General features: G+C 45.5%; 1 protein-coding gene across 1 annotated transcript; it reads right to left on the bottom strand.

Annotated features, from left to right (window-relative positions):
- Positions 1-282: 282 nt before the first annotated feature.
- On the bottom strand, positions 283-17,019 carry CYP11A1 (cytochrome P450 family 11 subfamily A member 1). The gene is made up of 9 exons (XM_081020051.1): positions 16,623-17,019; positions 11,020-11,175; positions 9,364-9,563; positions 6,730-6,933; positions 4,189-4,349; positions 3,230-3,396; positions 2,871-2,949; positions 2,127-2,318; positions 283-1,030 (listed from the first exon to the last, which is right to left on the bottom strand). The coding sequence occupies exons 1-9, from the start codon at positions 16,910-16,912 to the stop codon at positions 908-910; spliced, it is 1,572 nt and encodes a 523-aa protein (XP_080876177.1). The 5' UTR covers positions 16,913-17,019; the 3' UTR covers positions 283-907.
- Positions 17,020-24,203: the final 7,184 nt, after the last annotated feature.

Here is a 24,203-nt window from a genome sequence, read left to right as displayed (position 1 = left end):
ACAGAACAAAGTCTGGTTTCTACATCCCCAGACAATGCCTGCCTGAATAATGGGCGCTCTTAATGGCAACAAGTGAGTTTCCCCAAACTCAGATCAGATCGCCTTGGCTTGGCTTATTCTGTTTCCCGGACAAATTTGGGGCTAGTTTGGGCTGAGTTCCAAAGCAGTCAAGACTGAATTCCAAACCAGATGTCCCTAGGAAGTGAACATTTCATCCACTGAAATTGATTGGCGGGGGATTAAAGACAGGGGAAAGAACAAATTTCTCCACGCAACATGCAGTTGATTTGTGACATTTGCCACCAGTGCCTTTAATAGAGAATTCAACAAATGTATTGGAGTGGAAGTCATTCAACAGCTGCTGGCTCAGTAGAAGACCCATCTTCAGAGGCAGTCGTGCTCCACTGTTGCTGGACGAGGGGGCAGCAGCTTAGGAGACCTAATGCCTTTAAGGCCTGTTTGTGGAGCCTCCCCACAGCACTGCAAGAAGCTGGGTGCTGAACCGCTGAGCTGCCTGATCTAGCAGAGTTGGTCTAACATTCTTAAGCCTTCTAGACTTGCATCTGGCTTGGCCCTAAGACTATGGGAAGACCTGTGCAGCAAGCATGCTTTTTCCCTCCAGTGTCTAAATCGGGGTGGAGAACCTTTCTCAGCTCTGGGGCCATGTTCCAGTGGTGGGCAGCCCTGGTCTAAATTGTACTGCATGGGAGTCAAGGAGTCCCACCCCAAATTATTTATCTCAATGCTAGTGTCACCCTTTTTTGCATTTAGGAAAAACGGTGACTGGACACCCAGGGATCTTTATGCACAGATATGAATGGACCGGTCAGGCAGCTCCCCATTCCCCTTGAAGGAGGCTCCATGTGTCTTGCCTTGCCCCAGAGGGTAATGGGAATTCCCTCTCCTTTCACAGCTGGGAGTCCAGAGGCCCTAGGGTCAAGTGGATGGGCTTGTCTGGAACCAAGATGAGTTTGAAAGTGGTGTTGATGTCCACTCCCCTCTTGGTCTCAATCTTGAAGCTCTCCAACATCTAGAGAGATGGAAGGAAAAGGGGTCAAGAGAAGCAATTAGTACCAGGGTGTGATCCAAGAGAACAAGTAAGCTTGTGAGGGCACAGGCAGGAGCCCCCAGACTCAGATTTGGAGGTCCATACCCAGGGCAGCAAGTTTTAAATCTCAGAGACTACTACTGTATATATATAGCTCCTTTTTCTATCACTGAAAAGGAAAATACAGATTGTGTCTCAGTATTACTGACAGTAGACCCGAGTCCGTGCAAATAGTGTAGGGCTGTACATGATTGGTTTCAGCAGGGCTATTCTGAACAAGTAAGTTGGATACAGCAGTATGCTCTTGGTAGTTGTTTCGTATCAAGATGCCACCTGCCACACCTTTCAGTGGAAAGGTGGGATACAAATTTAAGCTAATAAAAAAAGGAATTGGATGTGATGAGCCTTTTTCAATGGCTCCTTTTTCCATTGCTTTGATACACAGAACTGGACATGGGACTCCAGTTGGTGTCTGACCAAAGCAAAGCAGAGCATTACCATGACTTCCCTTGATCTGGACAAAAGTCTTCTGTGGATGCAGCCTAGAATTGCATTAGCTGTTTTTGCAGCTGCATCACACGGTTGACTCACAATAATAAGAATAATAAAATTTGATTTATATTCCACCCTCCCCAGCCGAAGCCAGGCTCAGAGCGGCTAACAACAATAAAAGTAAAAGTAACACAGCATTCTAAAATCAACTCATTCTAAAATCAATTCAGAATCAAATTAATGGCAACCATTGGGCTAGAGTTCTATGAGGATTACCGAAGGAGGGCATCAGACTATGCCTTGGCCAAAGGCCTGGTGGAACAGCTCTGTCTTGCAGGCCCTGAGGAAAGATGTCAAGTCCCGCAGGGCCCTAGTCTCTTGTGACAGAGCGTTCCACCAGATCGGGGCCACAGCCGAAAAAGCCCTGGCTCTGGTTGAGGCCAGCCTAACCTCCCTGCATGTTGAGAATGCAGTCTCCTAAGACCCCTGGATCCTTCTCACGTGTCTTGCTACCATCCAGGCATCCCCCATCCTATATTGGTGCACCTGGTTATTCATGTCATGGGGGAGGCAGTTCCAGACTCACATGTATCAGGAAGAGCTGCATCTCTAGCTCAGCAATCCGGCGCCCAAGGCACTGGCGTGGGCCAAAGCCAAAGCCCAGCCCCCGGAAGTACGTGGAGTCCGCCTGCAGCCACCTGTGCGGGTTGAACTGCTCGGGCTTGGTGAAAAACCTGGAATCCCGGCCCATCGCATAAAGTCCCACCTGGACCAATGTCTGTGCAGAGGAGGAAAAGAGTTAGTGAACATATACCTAGGTTTTCAGATTTTTCATGTATGTGACCCAATGGTGGGTCTAGGAGAGCGCAACGGGCTCAGTAACACCAGGCATGGAGCTTTTGGGACACCGCAGCAGGTGCCACAACTATGACGTCCCAGATATGAGTACCAGATTTTGCAGTTGCACAGGATGCCACTGAAATTTGAGACGCCAAGGTTCCCCATTGATGTGACCCTCCTCCAAATTCCCCTTTGGTGGTTAGATTAGGCTTGGCTAGGCTCGCTTTATTATGTTCTGCTTCCCACTAAAGTCCCTAAGCGAGTCACAGCCAAGTAGTAACAATAATGAAAACGCAGCCATCAAGTCACACTAAGATATTTAAAATGGGTTTAATGGTACAGTCATACCAATGATGCTGCCCTAAGGCCCAGGAAAACAAAGAAAATCTTTGCTGGTCACTGAATTGCATCATGGCATCATTATCAACACACAGTATCACAACGGTAATGGTAGATCAAAGAATGGTGCCTTTCCAACCTAGTTACTCACCTTGGCAGGAATACAGTAATTCTGAAGAATGATGTCTTGCGCCACGTATCTCTGTAACGTCACTGCGACCGGGTGGAGCCTTCAGGAAAGACCAGGGGGAGACATTCATCCACTCAGCCCTAATCCACTCTGGAGATCTTAACCCCAGAGGCAGTAGCATAGAATTGCAGAACTGGAAGGGACCCGTTCCTGCCAACCCCATTTGTTCTTGCTGACTTCCTACCACCACCCTCTCTCCCCGCTCCTTGCCACCTGCCCAAAGTTAGACTGCAGGGGGCCTCTGGAGCCTGGGTGCTTGCTCCCCTATGTGGCAATCCTTCCACCCTAGACAGGGACCGCCCCATTGCCTGCTGCCCTACCTCAGTGTCTCCTTGATAGCAGCTTTGAGCAGCGGCACAGATTTCAACATCTTCAGGACATCCCCCTGGGAAGACGACCTGGCAGCAAGGATCTCCGACCGCAGCTGCTCCTGCAGGCCAGGAGCCCGGGCCAATTCATACATTGCCCACTGGAGGGTCATTGAAGTCTGGAAGCGCACCAGGGATCAATGGGGAGAGAAGGAAGGAGATACTGGGCTGGCTTCTGTCCCAAATATTTGTACACACTGGATCAATGCCTTCTTCAAACGTATTAGCTTGTTTCATAAAATTTATACACTGCTTGGTTGTAAGATAAACCTCTCAAAGCAGTTTCCAGCAATAAAGCATAAAATTATCAGTAAAAACAATTATTTTAAACAGTCAAAAAAATCAGCAATAGACTAAAAACAGATTAACATTCACATCGACTTTCTAAACCAGGGGTCAGAAACCTTTTTCAGCCGTGGGCCGGTCCACTGTCCCTCAGACCATGTGGTGGGCTGGACTATTTTTTTTTTGGGGGGGGGGGGAATGAATGATTTCCTATGCCCCACAAATAACCCAGAGATGCATTTTAAATAAAAGCACACATTCTACTCATGTAAAAACACGCTGATTCGCGGGCCAGATTGAGAAGGCGATTGGGCCGCATCCGGCCCGTGGGCCTTAGGTTGCCTACCCCTCTTCTAAACATCTGGTGGACTTGTCTGAACAAAAATGTTTCCAGCAGTCGCTGAATAGAGTACAGCGAAGGTGCCTGCCTGATTTCAATAGGCAGGGAGTTCCAGAGTGTCACACTAAAAAACTGAGTCCTTACAAATGTGAAACAGGAGCTATGTGTCTCCTGTAACAGTTTGGTTTAGAGGCAGGCATTGCTGAGAAATTCAGTTTAGGACTCCTTTAAAGCCAGACCTCTACAACTCACACTTGTTGTCAACAGCCCTGCCAGCGTCTCTTACCGTGTCTACACCTCCTGCCATCATCTCTGTGACGCTGGCTTTTGTATCTTCGAGAGGCAGCTTGTTCTGCAGCAAGAGGCTGGACAAAATGCCCATGTACTCTTGGTCACTTCTCCGTTTCAGGCGGAGGTCTCGGTAGATGTTCTGGATACACTTGTCAGCTGGTGAGACAGAGAGGAAGAAAGTGGGCGCTGTGTCCAGTTCTGGGCACCACAGTTTAAGAAGGATGTTAACAAGCTGGAAGGTGTGCAGAGGAGGGCGACCAAGGTGACCAAGGGTCTGGAAACCAAGACTTAGGAGGAACAGTTGTAGGAGCTGGGGATGTTTAGCCTGGAAAAGAGGAGACTGAGAGGAGGTAGGAGAGCCATCTTCAGATACCTGGAGAGTTGTCACATGGAAGATGGAGCAAGCTTATTTTCTGCTGCTCCAGAGGGGAAGACCCAAACAAATGGACACAAGTTACAAGAAATGAGATTCTAAGACTGTCTTGCCAGAGTGGTACATGCTCTAGTTATCTCCCGCTTGGACTACTGCAATGCGCTCTACATGGGGCTACCTTTGAAGGCGTCCCGGAAACTACAACTAATCCAGAATGCAGCAGCTAGACTGGTGACTAGGAGCAGCCGCTGAGACCATCTAACACCAGTCTTGAAAGACCTACACTGGCTCCCAATACGTTTCCGAGCACAGTTCAAAGTGTTGGTGCTGACCTTTAAAGCCCTAAACGGCCTCGGCCCAGTATATCTGAAGGAGCGTCTCCACCTCCATTGTTCTGCCCGGACACTGAGGTCCAGCGCCGAGGGCCTTCTGGCAGTTCCCTCACTGCAAGAAGCCAAGTTACAGGGAACCAGGTAGAGGGCCTTCTCGGTAGTGGCACCCGCCCTGTGGAACGCCCTCCCACCAGATGTCAAAGAGAAGAACAATTACCAGACTTTTAGAAGACATCTGAAGACAGCCCTGTTTAGGGAAGCTTTTAATGTTTAATAGACTACTGTATTTTAATACTTTGTTGGAAGCCGCCCAGAGTGGCTGGGGAAACCCAGCCAGATGGGTGGGGTATATTTAATAAATTATTATTATTATTATTATTATTATTTGCATTTCATAGGCCATTGTGAGAACAGGATGCTACATTACTGTAGACGGGCCATTGGCATGATCCAGGAGGCTCTTTTTCTGTTCTTACTGTTCTTTTACAGTTAACGAAAAGCATTTCCAAACAAATTAAGACCTCACTGTGTGACCTTGGAGAACACTGCATGGATAGCACAGGGCGAAATGGATAAATGACCATATGTCAGCTTTTGATGTTTACACGTTCCTAGATGTAGCCTTGATGCTGAAGGCAAGCTGGGGCTCTGAGTCTCCCTTGCTCTGCCCCCCTCCCCTCCTCCTCCAACTGCTCAGACGCCATTCCTGTGATTCATTGAAGCACCTCAAAGGCCTTCTTTCCCACCCCTCCACCCCCAGGTGGAGCTTGGAGCTACTCTTTGCCATGTTGCTCTTTCAGGTTTGGGGGACCTATGGCCCTCCAGATGTCCCTGAGCAACTCCTCCCATCATCCCTGGCAACTGCCCATGCCTCTAGTAGAAACTGGAGGGCCAGCAGTTTTCCACTCCTCCTCTCATTTTTACAATCAATGGGAAATGAACATCTCTGGCTCGGTGTGACGGGCAGCCGAGCCAGACTAGAGTCTGGTGATGCCATGCCTTGGAATTCCACCCAAGGGCTAGACCCTCTCTCTGATTGGCTGTCAAAACAGCCAGTCAAGGGGGGAGGGCAGAGCCATCACTTTGGGAGGGAGAATAAAAGGAGCCGTTTTGAGGGAGAGGGAGAGGGAGATGGTTTAAGAGGGAACCGGAGGGAAAGTTAAGGAAGGTTGGCTCTGGTCTGTGTGTGTAACATCCACCCTGAGGAAAACACCTATTGGTAGAGAAAGGAGTCTGGAAATAAGCAGAGCATCAACCATCTAGTCTAGGAACCTGTAACACCTAATGGAAGAGCAATGACTGAAGTTTAAAAGAAGCTGTGCATTTACTACCTTGTTCAGAATACAGTCACTAGATTTAGTATAATTATTAACAAGTTATCTGTTTCCTGAAAGACCTTGATCTCGTGACACTTCATTTGTTTTACCAGCTTTGTTTTGTAAAATAAATCAGAGTCAGATAAAATAAATCAGAGAATTCTTTTCTAGTTGTAGATATTTCCCTCAGAGTGGATGTGTTCTTGAACTCTGGTAATCACAGAATCTTAGAACTAGTGTTGCAAGGGATCCCAGAGGTCTTCTAGTCCAACCTGCTACACTGCAGGAAAGCAACTAAAGCAACGTGTTTCTTGCTGAGCTGAATGAAGGAGAGAGAGAAAGCTGAGCATGTTTAAGGACTAGCCTAGTGTGCAAAGGTAAAACTTGCATTTCCCACTCTGCCCCATCCATGGCTGGCATGTGACCCCTAGGAGGTTGCCTAGAAGGTAACCTAGAAGGCCCTCGGCCTTAGAAAGGTGCCCCATCCGTGGGGCTCCATGTAAACACATGCTCACCATGCTTGAAGATGATGTCCCAGGCCTTCACATGGTCCAGCCAGATCTTGGAGTTGATCCTGCGCAGAAGGCTCGGCGGGAGATACAGCATCGGCGAGGTAGTGTTGAACATCAGGGTTACGGCATCGATGAACTGCTGGCTCTCTGGGTCAACGACATCCTGCAGGAGTCCCAGGCGGGTACCGTACAGGACATTGCACACCGCTGGGCGAAAGGGCAGAAGGAGAAAATGAATCCCTGCTGTACAGAAACGCCCCATACTCTGTCCAGTTGGGGGTGGGAGTCAAATGGGTAGCACTTTGGCTGCACATCCCACAGAGGACCCTTTGGGTCCCTTCCATCCCTACAATTCTATGATATCCTGTGGCTGGGTGTCGTTGCACAATGGACTTTAAGATCTCAAGAACATAAGAAAAGCCTTGGCCCAGCATCCTCTTCTCACAGTGGCTGAACAGTTGCCTGTGGGGACCCCACAAGGCCGGACCAGAGCATAACAGCAACTCTCCCCTCCTGCGCTTTCCACAACCAGTATTTGGAAGCAATGCTGCCTTCAACTGTGGAGGTAGAACAGAGCCATGGTGGCTCGTAGTCACTGACAACCCTCTCCTCCTCCATGGGTTTCTCTAATCCTCTTTTGAAGCCATCACATGTTGGTAGCCATCGCTGCCTACTGCGGGAGGGAGTTCCACAGTTTAACTCAGTGCCAGTCCTACAGTGAGGTAGAGTGGGGAAGCAGATGCTGAGGTAGCAGAAGAGGCCAGAGCTGAGTGGCGTGTGGCTTTCCCTGTAGTGGAAGACAATGTCCTATGGAAGGCTTCTGCATGTGCCCTGTGGGAGGGCGCCATCTTGTCTTTTACCTCAGCAGCACCATAGCCAGGTGGATGAGTGAATGGGAAACTCTTTGGAAAACATGAATTTTAGGGCATGTTACACAATTGAAGAAAATATGGTGAAAATGCAGTTCAGGTGGTACCTTACGCCATCAAAACTCTCCAAGATGTATAAAAATATTTCAGACAAATGTTGGCGGTGTGGAGATATGTACCATATGTGGTGGACATGCCGAAAAATTAAAGAGTTCTGGAACCTCATCTATGATGAGATGAAAAAGATCTTTAACTTATCATTTGCAAAGAAGCCAGAAGCATTTCTACTTGGAATTTTAGGCAGTGATATCCCAAAAAATATAAGAGAAATCTTTTTATATGCAACAGCCGCTGACCGGTTATTAATTGCATCGAACTGGAAAGGGGGGAAAGTACCAACAGTAAGGGAATGGCAGAATAAGTTATTAGACTATGCAGAATTGGCTCAATTGACAGGTAGATTAAGGGGAAATATAAAACAATCATTCACACAAAAATGGGATATGTTCAAGAAATACCTACAAAAATATAACAACGACATAACATCTATGGCAGCATTTGAATGACCCTTGTGTAAATTAAATACTACTAAGCAAGAAAAAACAGTACGCTATGTTATAAGAAAGTACTAGAAACTATAGTAAGAGTGAGGTAAGAAGTATAAGTACATTCAATGTCGTAAATGTAACTTACATCGGGAAATGACGGGAAGTCTGTTTTCATATAATTTAGTTTATTGGATTTTTACAAGTTTGAATCAATATTTAATGGTATAATTATTTAAGGCTGTACATGTACCTACGATTGTGTGTGGATGTAAAATAAGAAGAAGATGATTTATAAAGGTAAAGCGTAAAAGGACCCCTGACCATTAGGTCCAGTCGTGGCCGACTCTGGGATTGTGGTGCTCATCTCGCTTCACTGGCCAAGGGAGCCGGCGTACAGCTTCCGAGTCACATGGCCAGCATGACTAAGCCACTTCTGGCAAACCAGAGCAGCGCACAGAAACGCCGTTTACCTTCCTGCTGGATAAACGCCTATTTATCTCCTTGCACTTTGACGTGCTTTCGAACTGCTAGGTTGGCAGGAGCAGGGACTGAGCAACGGGAGCTCACCCCATTGCGGGGATTCAAACCGCCGACCTTCTGATCGGCAAGTCCTAGGCTCTGTGGTTTAACCCACAGCGCCACCCACGTCCCCAACTTACATTGGGAAATGACAGGAAGTCTGTTTTCATATAATTTAGTTTATTGGATTTTTTACTTTGGTTTATTTTTGTTTAGTTAGAAATTATAAAAAAGAGCATGTACAAATACAAGTTTGAATCAATATTTAATGGTATAATTATTTAAGGCTGTACATGTACCTACGATTGTGTGTGGATGTAAAATGAGAAGAAGAAGAAGAAGAAGATTAAGAAGATTTATAGGGAACAGAAAAAGAGAAGAAGAAGAAGAAGAAGAACATAAGAAAAGTATGCTGGATCAGGCCAATGGACCTAGTCCAGCATCCTGTTCTCACAGGGGCCAACCAGATACCCCAAGGAGAAACCCATAAGCAGTGGAAGACCAACACACTCCACTCCTGTGGCTTCCAGCAACTGGTATTTGGAAGCCATGCTGCCTCTGACAGTGGAGGAATCTGTATCCTCTCTCAAGCCACCACTTATTCCTGGAATCATAGAACAGAGTTGGAAGGGACCCTGGGGGTCATCTAGCAAACCTTCCTGCAATATATTCCCTCCCATGGAGCCCCCTTGCCCACTCACACTCCAGAGCAAACCGGAAGAGCTCGTTGCTGAGGTCAGCCGTCCATTTCCCCTGCCCACTTCTTTGGATCTGTGTGTGCACTCTCCGGACAAAATCTTCCCCCACCTCGTTCAGGAGAGGCACAAAGTGATCAGTCATCTTGAGGGACAGGGCCTCCCTGTTCATGACCAGGCGGTCATGGCGCCAACTCTCGCCACTCCTAAGCGGGTGAAAGAGAAACAGAAGGATCAGCGAGGAGAGATCCCAGGGAAATGCAGAAGAAACGTATGCAGGGTCTTACATCATTTCATATTACTTATTTATTTCATAACATTTATCACTGTAAAAAGAAAACCCTCAAAACAGGTTTCTTTTAATAAGAAGATAAAGCAATAAAATTCATAACAAGGAGAATTAATAAAAGTGTAAGACTTTCAAGATGTTAAAATAAAAATAGACTAAAAACAGGTTAAAAGTTGCACCAACTATCTAAGCATCTGGGTAGGCTTGTCTAGACAAGAATGTTTTTAGCCAGCACCAAAAAAAGTCCAGTAAAGGCATTTGCTTGGTATCCATTGGCGGGGAGTTCCAAAGTGTAGGTGCTGAAAGGTGGAGGTCTTGGGAAAGCGGAGAAGGTATTATTTGGCACCTGTAACAGGGGCAGTTCTGCCCATCGAAGTGATCAAGTGGGGTAAGGCATCATCTAGAGGGACAGTGCCTCCTTGATCCCGGGGAATAATCCCTGGAGATCTCAGCGAATAAACTGATCCCAAGTTTACACTAATAGTAATTACCTAGATTTCCAATAAGTGTTAGCGAACAGAATTTATAGGAAGTCCAGCCACTGCATGGAGAGGGACTCCGGACCTCTGTGACCTCCTCATCTGAATGTCAAAAGGGGTCAGATTCACCCAAATGCCTGGGTAAACAGGAATATTTTCAACTCCCCCCTGTAAGTTATTAATAATTGGGTTTCGGGGTTGAATGGTCCTCACTCCTAACCCTTTGGCATGCTGTTTGGGGCTGGCAGGAGTTAGTATCCAAAGCAGTGGTTAGGGAAGGCAGCAATGAGCTGGATGTCCATCAACATCAATAGATCTACTCTGAGTAGGACTCAAACATAATACTTCCCAGTGGCTGGCGGTCACCATTAAAATGGGCCCCAAAGTGGAAGTTACGGGAATTACCAGTGATTGAGGAGTGGCAGGCGAAGATGATGGACTTTGCAGAATCAGCCAAACTGACCTGCAGGATTCGAGACCAGGACGATCAAAAATCTCAAAGGGACTGGAGTAAATTTATTGTATATTTGAATAATAATTGCAAAAATCTGAAGACACTAGCAGGACTGAAATAAATCCTACAGCGTGGACAACAGGCTAAAGAGCTAAAGTGCCAGATAGGATTTGAAAGTGGAAAACCTGCTGAAGTGAGGAAGCCACCGGCTTGGCAAAGCTGAAAGTAAATTTGTGTGTTACTGTATTGTTAAAATACTGTTTAAGGAGAAAAATAATAAAAATCTATTTTAAAAAAATAAAAGAAAAGAAAATGAACAGTCCTCCCCTAAGATTTCCTGCAGATTCCCTATGTATGCTTTTCTGCAGTTATTCCCCACCCCTGTAGATTCCCTGGTCACAAAATGCCCTCTTGCCCCCAACACATCACACGGGCCTTACTTGAGAAGCACTCCGTATGCCTTATTGCGGAAGTCGCGATAGGCCGTCCAAGGTGGTACCATGAACCTCTCTGGGTACACGCCTTCCGCTTTAAAGAGCAACGCTGCATCCTCCGGATCAATGATGTTGACGCTTTCGTAGGTGCCCAGCTTCTCCCTGCAGCAAGAGCAACGAGGAACATGGGTGAATTGCAACTGCTCACCACCCAGGCCTTCTCTTTTCTGGAGGAAGAACGTAAGGAGAGACCGCTAGCTCAGGCCAATGGCCCACCTAGTCCGTCATCCTGCTCTTGGAGTGGCCAGCCAGTTGTGCCAGTGGGGAACCCACAAGTAGGGCCTGGGCACAAGAGCATCACGCTCTGCTCCTGTGTTTTCCAGCCGCTGGTGTTCAGAAGCGCTGCTGCCTTCAGCCTTGGAGGCAGAACACAGTCTGCCATCACGGCTTGCAGCACTTGGCAGCTGCATCCTTCACCAACTAGCATCATGCAAGAAGGAAAAAAGCCTTTCTCCATGCCAGGCATAATTTTAGAAACTTCCATCATGTCACCTCCTACTTGCCTTTTCAGCAAGTAACGCAAAAGTGTAGCAGCAGAAGACCCAGAATCAAACAGACTGATGATGCTATAATTCCTGCACTGCAGGGAGTTGCACTAGGTGACGCTTAAGTTCCCTTCCAACTCTACAATTCTATGTCTCACTTGACAGTACTCTGTTTAAAAGACTGTGAAGAGCATGGGTCGGCAAACTAAGGCCCACGGGCCAGATCAGGCTCAATCGCCTTCTGGGTCCGGCCCGCGGATGGTCCGGGAATCGCCACGTGGTTCGCCAGCTCGCACGTTCTTTCCCTCTCCCTCACACGGCGTCGGCGTCTCCTCCCTCCCTCCTCCTGGCTTCTCCCCACCCTGCCTAGAGGAGGAAGGGGGCTGGGCTTTGTTGGTGCCAGCAGCAGCAGCGCTCGAGCGGCTGCCGTTTTAAGCAGCACCTCTCCAGAGCCCTTTTGCTCTCCGCTCATCGTTCCTCCGCCGCCACCGCTGCCACCAGTCCCTGCTGCTCACAAGACACAGGTAAGCAGTCACCAGGGCTCGTGGTGCTCTTGCATCATTTCCCCCCCCCCCCAAAAAAATATAGTCCGGCCCACCACAAGGTGCTGAGGGACAGTGGACTGGCCCCCTGCTGAAAAAGTTTGCTGACCCCTGGTCAAGAGGGCAAGTTCCCACACAAATGCATCCTCTGTTCAAAAGGTTCAAGGCCAGTGAGAGACAAGGCAGTCAGACAGCAGAAGCCTTGAAGTTACCTGTTCACAGTTAGCAGGTGTAACCAAACAATTAAACCCCTGGGTTGCAAACAATTTTCAGTAATATCCAAGGCAACACGATGACCAAGTACAGTGGTACCTCGGGTTACATACACTTCAGGTTACAGACGCTTCAGGTTACAGAAATAGTACCTCGGGTTAAGAACTTTGCTTCAGGATGAGAACAGAAATCATGCTCCAGCAGCGTGGCGGCAGCAGGAGGCCCCATTTGCTAAAGTGGTGCTTCAGGTTAAGAACGGACCTCCGGAATGAATTGAGTACTTAACCCGAGGTACCACTGTACAACAATGCAATATCAATATAAACTCTTTATATAGTCTATACAGAACATTGAACAATATGAGAAACCTAATAAACAGAAATCTTATGAATCTCTGAAAATCACTAAATGTGCACTCTTGATGGATTCTCTTGAAAACAGAACCAAATAAACATAAGTCTTATAAGTCTCTGAAAGTCTTAGTAGACTATGCAAGTCTCTGAAAAAAGCAATGGGTCAGATTCTTATCTGATGAAAACAAGCCGTTAAAGCTTTGTTTTATGACGACCAACAGATGTAGTGAACAGTGATTCCGGATATAAGAGATTTATAAGATTTCAGTTTATTTGGTTTCTCATATTGTTCAATGTTCCGTATAGACTATATAAAGAGTTTATATTGATATTGCATTGTTGTACTTGGTCATCGTGTTGCCTTGGATATTACTCACAGTTAGCAGGTGGACAGCAGACTGACTGAGCGGGCAGACAGGTCCTCTGGCTACAGCCTTTTGAAATGAATTCCTGTTAACATTATGATACCTGCTATTTCATTCTCTGATGCTGAAATTGTCCTGAAGCAGTTAACCTATGGAACTCCCTCCTGCAAGAGGTTGTGATTGCCACAAATTTGGGTGGCTGCAAAAGAGGATTGGACACATTCATGGAGAAGGAAAGGGCTATCGATGGCAACTAGTCGGGATTGCTATGTTCTGACTCTACAGTTGGAGGCACAATGTTTCTGAATACCAGGTGCTGAAATCACGGGAGGGAAAGGGGTCCTGTGCTCAAATCCTGGTTTCAGGTTTCACATAATGGGCCACTGGAAGAACAGGGAGCGAAACTAAGATGAGCTCCTCTTGTCCTGATCCAGAAGCCTCTTATGTTCTTAAGCATAAAGCAAAAAACAAAACCACACCAAAATTGCTGGCAGTAAATTGTATTTGATGGAACGATCATTTTGAAACACCCTGCTGAGGCAAAAAATATTTTTATTACCTTATCTGAAAGACACACACCATCTCTAAAGACAGGGTGAGAGTAAGGAGCAAGGATTTGATGTGCAAAGTAAAAAGGTAAAGGACCCCTGGATGGTTAAGTCCAGTCAAAGGCGACTATGGGGTTGCAGTGCTCATCTCACTTTCAGGCCAAGGGAGCCGGCATTTGTCCACAGACAGCTTTCCGGGTCATGTGGCCAGCAGGACTAAACCGCTTCTGGCGCAACAGGACACCCTGACGGAAACCAGAGTGCACAGACTTGCACTAGTGTGCTTTTCAAACTGCTAGGTTGGCAGAAGCTGGGACAGAGCAACAGGAGCTCACCCCGCTGTGCAGATTCAAACCACCGACCTTCCGATCGACATACCTAAGATGTTCAGTGGTTTAGAACACAGCACCACCCATATCTTCCTCTATGCCATGGGTAGGCAAACTAAGGCCCAGGGGCCGGATGCGGCCCCATCGCCTTCTAAATCCAGCCTGCGGACGGTCCAGGAATCAGCATGTTTTTACATGAGTAGAATGTGTCCTTTTATTTAAACTGCATCTCTGGGTTATTTGTGGGGCATAGGAATATGTACATATATTTTTTTCAAAATACAGTGATACCTCGGGTTAAGTACTTAATTTGTTCCGGAGGTCCGTTCTTAACCTGAAGCTGTTCTTAACCTGAAGCACCACTTTAGCTAATGGGGCCTCCTGCTTCTGCTGCGCCGCAGCTGCACAATTTCTGTTCTCCTGAAGCAAAGTTCTTAACCTGAGGTACTATTTCTGGGTTAGCGGAGCTGTAACCTGAAGCGTATGTAACCTGAAGTGTATGTAACCCGAGGTACCACTATATAGTCCGGCCTCCCACAAGGTCTGAGGGACAGTTGACCGGCCACCTGCTGAAAAAGTTTGCTGACCCGTGCTCTATGCAAAGTGTGGGCTGTGCAGGCAAGTGCTCTCTCTTAAGGAAAACATACACAAAACAATGGGAACTTTGGGCAACCCAGTCAGATGAGTGGGATATATATATATATATATATATATATATTCATATTCCCCTAGATCTAAGATGTCCAACAAAGGGGAAACAAGGAAACAGGTCTGAATGAGGACGGGCAATGTTTAAAGATATTTGGAATAGTAAGCAGATTGCAAGGAGCTGCAATGGTTTTTTGGTCTTCTAAGAAGGCTTCTTGATATACAAAATCAAAACTAGAAAAAAATCAAATAAAACAAACTCTACAAACTGAGCAAGCTGATTTAAACATTTCCCCTCTGTAAATGGGTGGCTGCTTAATGGCATTGCCAGAAAAGAGGACAGTTTTGCATACTGTTTGCTAATTGGTATGTATAGCTATAACCACACACAAACACACAGAGAGAGATTTATACAATGCCAAAGTCAACAAATAAAGTCAGTTAATATGCAAAAAATCACAGAGTAGCTTAATCAATTATCAGTTAAACAATTAAAACAGCCGAGTGATGTGTTAGTTAAACAGAAAGAACAAAAATAAGACATGTTCAGAATTATATTCAATTCTTACTCAGAGTATACTGGCTGAAATTAGCCATGGCTCTTAGGTCTCCTCTAAGTAAATGTTAGTTGAACATAACTCACAGTTATAATTGGAATTGTCACAATAATTACAATTGTCAAAGGGCCAGCCAGTTTGGGCCAGACTTTCCTTTGGGTCAGTGAGATTCCAGGCTAACAGCTCAGGGGTGAAGGAAATAGCTTTTTGCATGACCCACTGAAGAGGACAATTAACACCATACAATTCAAAACAGCAACATTTAATTGCACATTTGTTCAAAATCCAGTTAAAACTATTAAGTTGAACTGACCAAAATTGATGACAAACTTTTCAAAGCCTGAAGCTCATTCACAGCTCCAGCGCCCACCCATAGCTGTCAACTGTTCCCTCTTTTTTAAGGGAAATTCCCTTATTCCGAATAGGATTCCTCGCAAGAAAATGGAAAAGTTGACGGCTATGCGCCCCCCCCCCCGCCTCTTAGCGCACCCCGGGCGATCCCGCTGCCACCCCCTGCTTTGTGAACCAATCATCTAAAGGGCAATGGAAGCACATTTCCCCACCAAAGTGGCCTGAGAACTGTAAATTACCCCTCACATAGCACTGCGCCCAGCACTCATCGCAAACTACAGTTCCCAGGAATTGGAGCGGGGGGGGCGGGGTTGATGTGCTTTAAACAGCAGCTTAGTCTTAAGTGGTCCCGTGAGCAAATCCAGTCCTTTTTTTCTGGGGAGACACGCGGGGGACGCGAACCCCTAAACGTTTTGTGAATCTAAATGCACCTGGGAAGGATGCGGAGGAAGCGGCGGCGGCGGCAGGAGGGGAGAGGCAGGAAGAAAGAAAGCGGCCACCTGCGAGCTCCGCGGTCCTCTGATCCTCTGGCCTTGGGCGCCCCCGCCAAAAAGCTCCCTCCCCTAGGAGATGCGCCCTGCGCCCCTTCCCCTTCCTTCTCTTATTTCACTAATTTTCTCTCTCTTCTTCCCACCCCAATTGAAAGTATCTGTCAATGTCTGGTCGTTCTCCCCCCCCCCCCCCCCGTTTTACCATTTATTTTTGGATACAGGAAGGCTTTTGGAAGGACCTAAATTCCCCTTCTTTTCTGGATATTTAAAAAAAAATGTGGTCCTTAATAATCATTTCTTTCTTTCTTTCTTTCTTTCTTTCTTTCTTTCTTTCTTTCTTTCTTTCTTTCCTTCCTTCCTTCCTTCCTTCCTTTTTGGCAGAACCACAAATTCTGGACTGAGAATTTGTGTTTTCCCCTCTGAGTTTCCTTTTTTTTAAAAAAAAATTAAAAGCCATCTTTTGGAATAAGCCTTCTCTGTCCTGTCCATTTATTTATTTCCCCCAATTTGAACTATAAAATGGTGATTTCTTTGAGTGAAAATGAAAGCACCCCTTAAACATATTTTTTAAGGGGGGAAAAGCAACAAACAAATCTTTTCAGAAAGCCCAAGGAGCTGCTAGAAATGAGAGAGGGTGGAACATATCAGCCAAAAGAGACCCCCTTACCTGTAGATTGGCCCAAATTGCTGGAACTTCTTTACCATGATGTTGTGGACATTGTGGAGGCCGTCTTCCTTCCAGAAGTGGTACAGGTTGAGCCAGTTGTTTCTCCAGTGGCCAGGTAATTGGTCAAATGGCCTGCCCACTTTCTCCCGCAGAGGAGAGTGGTGCAACTCTCCGGAAGCTGCGTGAACTCTGCGGTGGCCCAGAGGCTGGGTAGTTTCAGACCAGTATAAGATCCTCAAGCTGCTGGGGATGCCCAAGCCAGGGAGGCAGAAACCATGCCTGGCTTGCATTGCAGCAGTAGGGAATAAAAGAAAAAAGGATGAGAGAACAAAGCAGCCAGAGGAGAAATCCTTTGGAAGTGATGCAAGTTCTCCAAAGGTCAGGCTCTTATAGCAGCTGGGCTGCCGTCTCAAGGATGCCAAACGCCCAGTGGCTTTTGGCTTGAAATCCCAGCCCATTTGCCCGCCCCCTTTATGATATTATTCATTTGAACAAGGAATAAAGTCTTTTGGCTAAGATAACGTGTAACTTTAAAGGCAAGTACACACGAGATAAACCAAAACAAATAATGGGTAAATAATTCTAAAGACGTAATTCTAAAGTAATTCTAAAGTACGGTAATTCTTAAGGGACACGGGTGGCGCTGTGGGTAAAACCTCAGTGCCTAGGACTTACCGATCGCATGGTCTGCGGTTCGAATCCCCGCGGCGGGGTGAGCTCCCGTCGTTCGGTCCCAGCTCCTGCCCACCTAGCAGTTCGAAAGCACCCCCAAGTGCAAGTAGACAAATAGGTACCGCTTTATAGCAGGAAGGTAAACGGCGTTTCCGTGCGCTGCGCTGGTGCTGGCTCGCCAGAGCAGCTTCGTCACGCTGGCCACGTGACCCGGAAGTGTCTTCGGACAGCGCTGGCCCCCGGCCTCTTAAGCGAGATGAGAACGCAACCCCAGAGTCGGACACGACTGGCCCGTATGGGCAAGGGTACCTTTACCTTTTTAATTCTAAAGACAAGCAGATTCACTGATGATGATGAGAATGAATCGTAAAGGAAGCAGAAACCTTTTGCATTTTAAATCTAGACCTTAGGAACGGTTTCCTTGGAACGAAGGTCACTGGAGACAGATGGCATTTTCGTTGCTGCAAGGTCTATTTAAACATATATACAGGCTGAACGTAGCATTGGAAACCTTTTTTAAAGCATTTCAGATACAGAAAATCAGAGGGCTGGGTGGGTAATTCCGTTACTAAAATTATATTGCACTCATATATCAAAGCCCCAAAAGACAAACAATGGTCCAAATGGAACATCCTTGCAACAGAGTCCTATTTATTAGAATAGAAATTGTTAATAGCTGGAAATCACAGGATAGCACACAGAGAACAATTTTGGAAGTCTGGAAGTACAGAGGTGAGGTCTTTATTCCAGGCATTTCCCCAATAATCCCATCACATGAACATCCAGGCTTTTAGCTGAAGGATAGGGAAAGAAGCATTAATGCATTAAAATAAATTAATTTTATTAACTTGCAAGATTTATACACAGTAGTAAAAAGATAAAGGTAAAGGACCCCTGACAGTTAAGTCCACTCACAAACGACTCTGGGGTTGCGGCGCTCATCTCACTTTACTAGCCAAGGGAGCCGGCTTTTGTCCGCAGACAGTTTTTCAGGGTCATGTGACCAGCATGACTAAGCTGCTTCTGGCGAAACCAGAGCAGCGCACGGAAACGCCGTTTACCTTCCCGCCGGAGCGGTACCTGTTTATCTACTTGCACTTCAACATACTTTTGAACTGCTGGGTTGGCAGGAGCTGGGACCGAACAACGGGAGCTCACCCCATCGCGGGGATTCGAACCACCGACCTTCCGATCGGCAAGCCCTAGGCTCTGTGGTTTAGACCACAGCGTCACCCACATCCCTATGTACAGTGGTACCTTGGTTTAAGATCAGCTTAGTTTATTAACAACTTCGGTTAAGAATGCTGCAAACCCGGAAGTAGATGTTTTAGCTTGTGAACTTTGCCTCGGAAGCAGAGCATGTTCCACTTCCTGTTGAGTGTAAATTGAGTCCCCCGTTGCTATATGAAAGCACGCCTTGGTTTAAGAATGCTTTGGTTTAAGAACGGACTTCTGGAACGGATTAAGTTCATAAACCAAGGTACTACTGTATATATGCCAGACCATTACCCAGAAGTGTGTGGAATTAAATTAGTACTGTCACCACTTGCCTTTATACAGCAAGGTAACATAAGCTTAACCCGATCTGAAAAATTATGTCTTAATACAAGTGACCAGGAGAAAGGGTTTATATCTGTCTTATAAACCATGTTACCTAAACTGATGTGGGAGCAAAAGAAGCCCTGAAATGAGTGTGGAATTTAGCTGCTATGGATAATGAAGACCTTGGACCTTAGGCTGAAGGGAGGGTAATTACTACTGATGATGATGATGATAAAAACGATAATAGGATTGGGCAGCTGTGTAGGAAAAAATCCTTATAACACAACTTCAGCTAAATTTAAAGAAAATTCTTTGAAAACCATACAAAAATGAAATTGAATGGTTACCAAAATGGAGCGGTGGGACTGTGCCAAAGTTGCCCAGTTTGGGACAAGATATTTGCAAAAATAATGAAAATGCTGGGAAAGTCTGTGAAAAAACACCTCCCCAAATAGCATTGTTGTGTGCATTCAGTGAAGACAACCAAGGGGGTTTATGAAAATGTTTAATTGATTGCTTATTTATGGCAGCAAGAATTTTCATAGCTAGAAAGAAGAGAGGGTTTAAATGCACAAAAGTAATTTGGGACATTGCATATTCTGAAGAACCGACACAAAAACTTTGTGCGGCTACAGGGCAAGCTCCCCCCCCCCCCTTGGGAGCCTTTTAGGGTAGACAGGTGGTCATTCATCCAGCACAGGAAGAAAACCTTTGCCCGACAAACTGTACCTGCTTGTATTAACAATTTCCTTTATATTGATGGAAACTTCTTAGCATTGACACTCAAACAATGTAGGGAATCTAGAGAAGTTAAAAATTTTGGGGAAATGATATACAATGAATTGAAAAAAATGTTTAAAATGACATTTGTGGAAAAAACCAGAAGCATTTTTGTTAGGGATTGTAGCACAAGACCTTCCAAGAAAAATACAAAACTGCAACAGCGGCAAGAGTCTTGTTAGCACAAAGATGGAAGAACGAGGAAATCCCAACGAAAGAACAGAGGCAAGAAAAACTGATAAGCTATGCAGAACTGGCCAAGTTGACATATAAACTGCGTGACAAGGACAATTGTGACTTCAAGGAAGAATGGGAATTTTTTACAAATTATTTAAAAAGACAACAAAATGATTTGGACTCCTTGGCAGGTTTTGAATAAACATCCACAAATTTATTAGTTGAATATATGATAAATAAGGCAATGATATGTACAATTTTACAATATGCAGAGGATAATATGTGTAAAGAAACCGGAGAGATGAGCTGAGGGAAGTCCGGGGGGGGGGATAAAAAAGGAGGGGATGTAAATAGATATATTTATTGATAAGCTGGTTGTTAAAGCTGGTTGTTTTTTGAGGCAGCACTTTGATCCAAACTTACATACCAAAGCAGATGGCTAATGAGATGAAATGTATACCTGGAGCGTCTCCACCCCCATCGTCCAGCCCGGACACTGAGGTCCAGCACCGAGGGCCTTCTGGCGGTTCCCTCGCTGCGAGAAGCCAAGTTACAGGGAACCAGGCAGAGGGCCTTCTCAGTAGTGGCACCCGCCCTGTGGAAAGCCCTCCCACCAGATGTCAAAGAGAAAAACAACTACCAGACTTTTAGAAGACATCTGAAGTCAGCCCTCTTTAGGGAAGCTTTTAATGTTTAGTAGACAATTGTATTTTAATATTTTGTTGGAAGCCGCCCAGAGTGGCTGGGGAAACCCAGCCAGATGGGCGGGGTATAAATATAATAATAATAATAATAATAATAATAATAATAATAACAACAATAATAATAATCCCCCACTCCACCCCCAAAAAATGGCCTAACCATTTTAGCAATTGCTTTTTCTGCTAAATAAGACTCAAGTCTATAAAAATCATAAGATGTGAAGGATTTCCTCATTGCAAGAGGTGAGCCGCTACAGGGAACCAGGCAGAGGGCCTTCTCAGTAGTGGTGCCCTCCCATCAGATGTCAAGGAGATAAAGAGCTGCACAACTTTTAGAAGACATCCGAAGGCAGCCCTGTTTAGGGAAGTTTTAAATGTCTGGTGTTTTATCGTATTTTTAATATTTTGTTGGAAGCCGCCCAGAGTGGCTGGAGAAACCCAGTCAGATGGGCGGGGTAGAAATAATAAAATTATTCTTATTATTATTATTAATGGGACCTTTTCCTGAGCTGTACAATTAGTGATGGCGCATCCAATGGACAGACTAAGCATGTGCTTAGGGTATGGGGGCAAAATATGAGAAAGGTGTTTTAAAAAGGGGGGGAATTTGACATTTAAAAAAATAAAAGACATTATAGCAGTCGTCATAGCAGGAAATCAGAACTTGTTTAGACTTCTTTCGCTCCATCCTTGCATTCTTACTCCATTTTGTCTTTCTGTCTTTTTGTTACTTATCTCCAGCTAAGGGAGGGATCCTATTAACATATATAAGAATGCAAGGAAATCTCATGTGTTGAAATAAATCTATGGGCCTTTTATTTTAGAATGTTGTTTTGTGATTTAGTATTGTTTTAATTTTGAATTGCGTATAGCGGGGACAACATAATCTTTTCAGTGCTTAAAAAGCCTCCGAAGGTCTTAATCTGACCCTGTGTACATTCTGTTCTGACACAGCAGCAAAGTGTTCCTGTCAGCTTTTTCCACTGAAAACAGGAGGTTTCGAAACCCGCCGTTACAGAGTGCATAATTATTTGATTAACACTTTTCCTTTCTTTCTTTTATTACATCCCTGTGTATATTTTATTAACAAACAATATAAACAAAATAATAATGAAGAAATACTATGACAGCAGGCTGAAAGCAGCCTAAAATTGCACATTATCATTGAACTTGTTGCTCCAAAGCACTGCCAAAAAATACCATTTCCCCAACGAACCTGGTTTATAAGTACAGTCATACCTTGGGTTGAAGTAGCTTCAGGTTAAGAATTTTCGGGTTGCGCTCCGTGGCGACACGGAAGTAATGGAGCATGTTACTTCCGGGTTTTGCCGCTCATGCATGCGCAGACGCTCAAAATGATGTCACACGCATGCATGGAAAGCAGCGAATCACAAACCAAGGACACAGGTTGCATTCGCTTCAGGATGCGAACAGGGCTCCGGAACACTTCAGGTTACAGACGCTTCAGGTTACAGACTCCGCTAACCCAGAAATAGTACCTTGGGTTAAGAACTTTGCTTCAGGATGAGAACAGAAATCGGGCTCCGGCGGCGCAGCAGCAGGAGGCCCCATTAGCTAAAGTGGTACCTCAGGTTAAGAACAGTTTCAGGTTAAGAACGGACCTCTGGAACGAAGTAAGTACTTAACCTGAGGTACCACTGTATTCTTTTGTGATAAGTGAACTTAATAATAGTTACTAGGGACCACATTTTCTCAGTCCATTCAGATACAGTAGGAGATACCGTATTTTTCGCTCTATAAGACGCACTTTTTCCCCTCCAAAAATGAAGGGGAAATGTGTGTGCGTCCTATGGAGCGAATGCAGGCTTTCGCTGAAGCCTGGAGAGCGAGGGGGGTCGGTGCGCACCGACCTCTCTCGCTCTCCAGGCTTCAGGAAGCTATCTGCTAGCCATGGGAGACCCAGCTCTCCCACGGCTAGCGGAGACCTTGCCAGCACCCAGAAGCTTGGGGCGCACTGAGCTCCGCACGCCCCAAGCTTCGGGATTAGCGCAGTGCTCCGCTAGCCATGGGAGAGCCGCGCGAAGTCGCGCAGCTCTCCCACGGCTAGCGGACTGCTTGCCGGCACCCAGAAGCTTGGGGCGCACTGAGCTCCGCACGCCCCAAGCTTCGGGATTAGCACAGCGCACCTGGGGGGGAAATAAAATTTTTTTCCCCTTTATTTCCCCCCCAAAAAACTAGGTGCGTCCTATGGGCCGGTGCGTCCTATGGTGCGAAAAATACGGTACGCTTTCCTCCCAGTTGTTAACAGCAGTCCTGTTTGTCTCCCTTGAGGTCCATTGGGGAAACTGAAGCCCCTCTGGAGCCTGAATGGAGAGCCGGCTTGAAGCAAGAACCCCCTGCAATGCAGGAACCATGGCTAAGGAATCCCTGGCAGGTGGCCTTCTGACCTCTGCTTAAAAACCCCCAGTGAATCATAGAATTGTAGAGTCATAATGGACCCCAAGGGTCATCTAGTCCAACCCCCAGCTCTGCTCTGCAGGGATCACAAATTCTGTGCCCGGTTTTTTGGGAGTTCAATGGGACTTATTCCTAGAGACGTGCATAACCCATGAGTAGGCAAACTAAGGCACAGGGGACAGTCCGGGAATCTGCATGTTTTTACATGAGTAGAATGTGCGCTTTTGTTTAAAATTTATTTCTGGGTTATTTGTGGGGCAAAGGAATTCGTTCATTATTATTTTTTCAAAATATAGTCCGTCTGAGGGACGGTGGACCAACCCACGGCTGAAAAAGGTTGCTGACCCCTGATCTATAAGCTCCTCTGCCATTCTTGTCCTCTTCCTCTGCCTCTTAATTGGCAATGCTATTTCCAAAGAGTCAGTTTCCAATGTTTGATTTCCATCCACATTCAACTGTGAAATCTTCTTGTTACATTTATTTACAAATTCCAATGCCTTGCTGTGAACGTTATCAAATGTTCTTGTCTGCTCCTTCAACTTTGTTATAGCTGAATTTACTAAACTCCATGCAGTAAACATATCTAAATGACTTGTCTGCCAATAACTTGATAACGGGGCTGTAGTTTCAAATATATACAAGTAAATAAATGCTGTCAATGTTTTTTCGAACTTTGTAAGACTTTGACGTAAAACATTTTCTTCTTGTTCTGTTTGTGCATCTTGTATCACTGATTATAAGCACGTCAATAGATTTACGAAAGTACTAACAGCAGCAACATCTAAATAAAGTTATTGCTGCACTGGATTTTCCTGACCTTCTTGTCTCACCAATTAGCTTTAATCATTTCATTTTTTTCTTGTCCTATATGTTTTCCAACAACTTCTATCTGTACAGCCATTCTCTTGTATGGTGCTTTCTCAAAAGTTGCTAAATTCTGGAGCAAATTAAAAAAGAAACTGCAGGCATGAAACATTTTGCTGTTTCAGTTATCATCAAATTCAAGACATGGGCATAGCACCGTATGGGAACATGTTGATCAGCCTCATCAATAATCTTACTTTGTCAACCATTATACTGGCCATGGTAACTTACAGCTCCCTCTGTACTATCAGACAAACATTTTGTGGGATCAATTTTAAGGGTTTCAACAGATCAAAAAGTCCCTGTCCTGTACCATCATTACTTGGCACAACTGAAAGTAGTCATTCACAGATAACCCCTTTAAGTACATACCAGATAATAATGCTAAACTGATGGATGGATGAATTATCTTGTCTTGAATAAACTT

This window comes from Podarcis pityusensis (genome assembly GCF_964106645.2).
Source record: "Podarcis pityusensis genome assembly, chromosome: 9".
Lineage (NCBI taxonomy): Eukaryota > Metazoa > Chordata > Lepidosauria > Squamata > Lacertidae > Podarcis > Podarcis pityusensis.
This window is presented reverse-complemented; position numbering and strand designations above follow the sequence as displayed.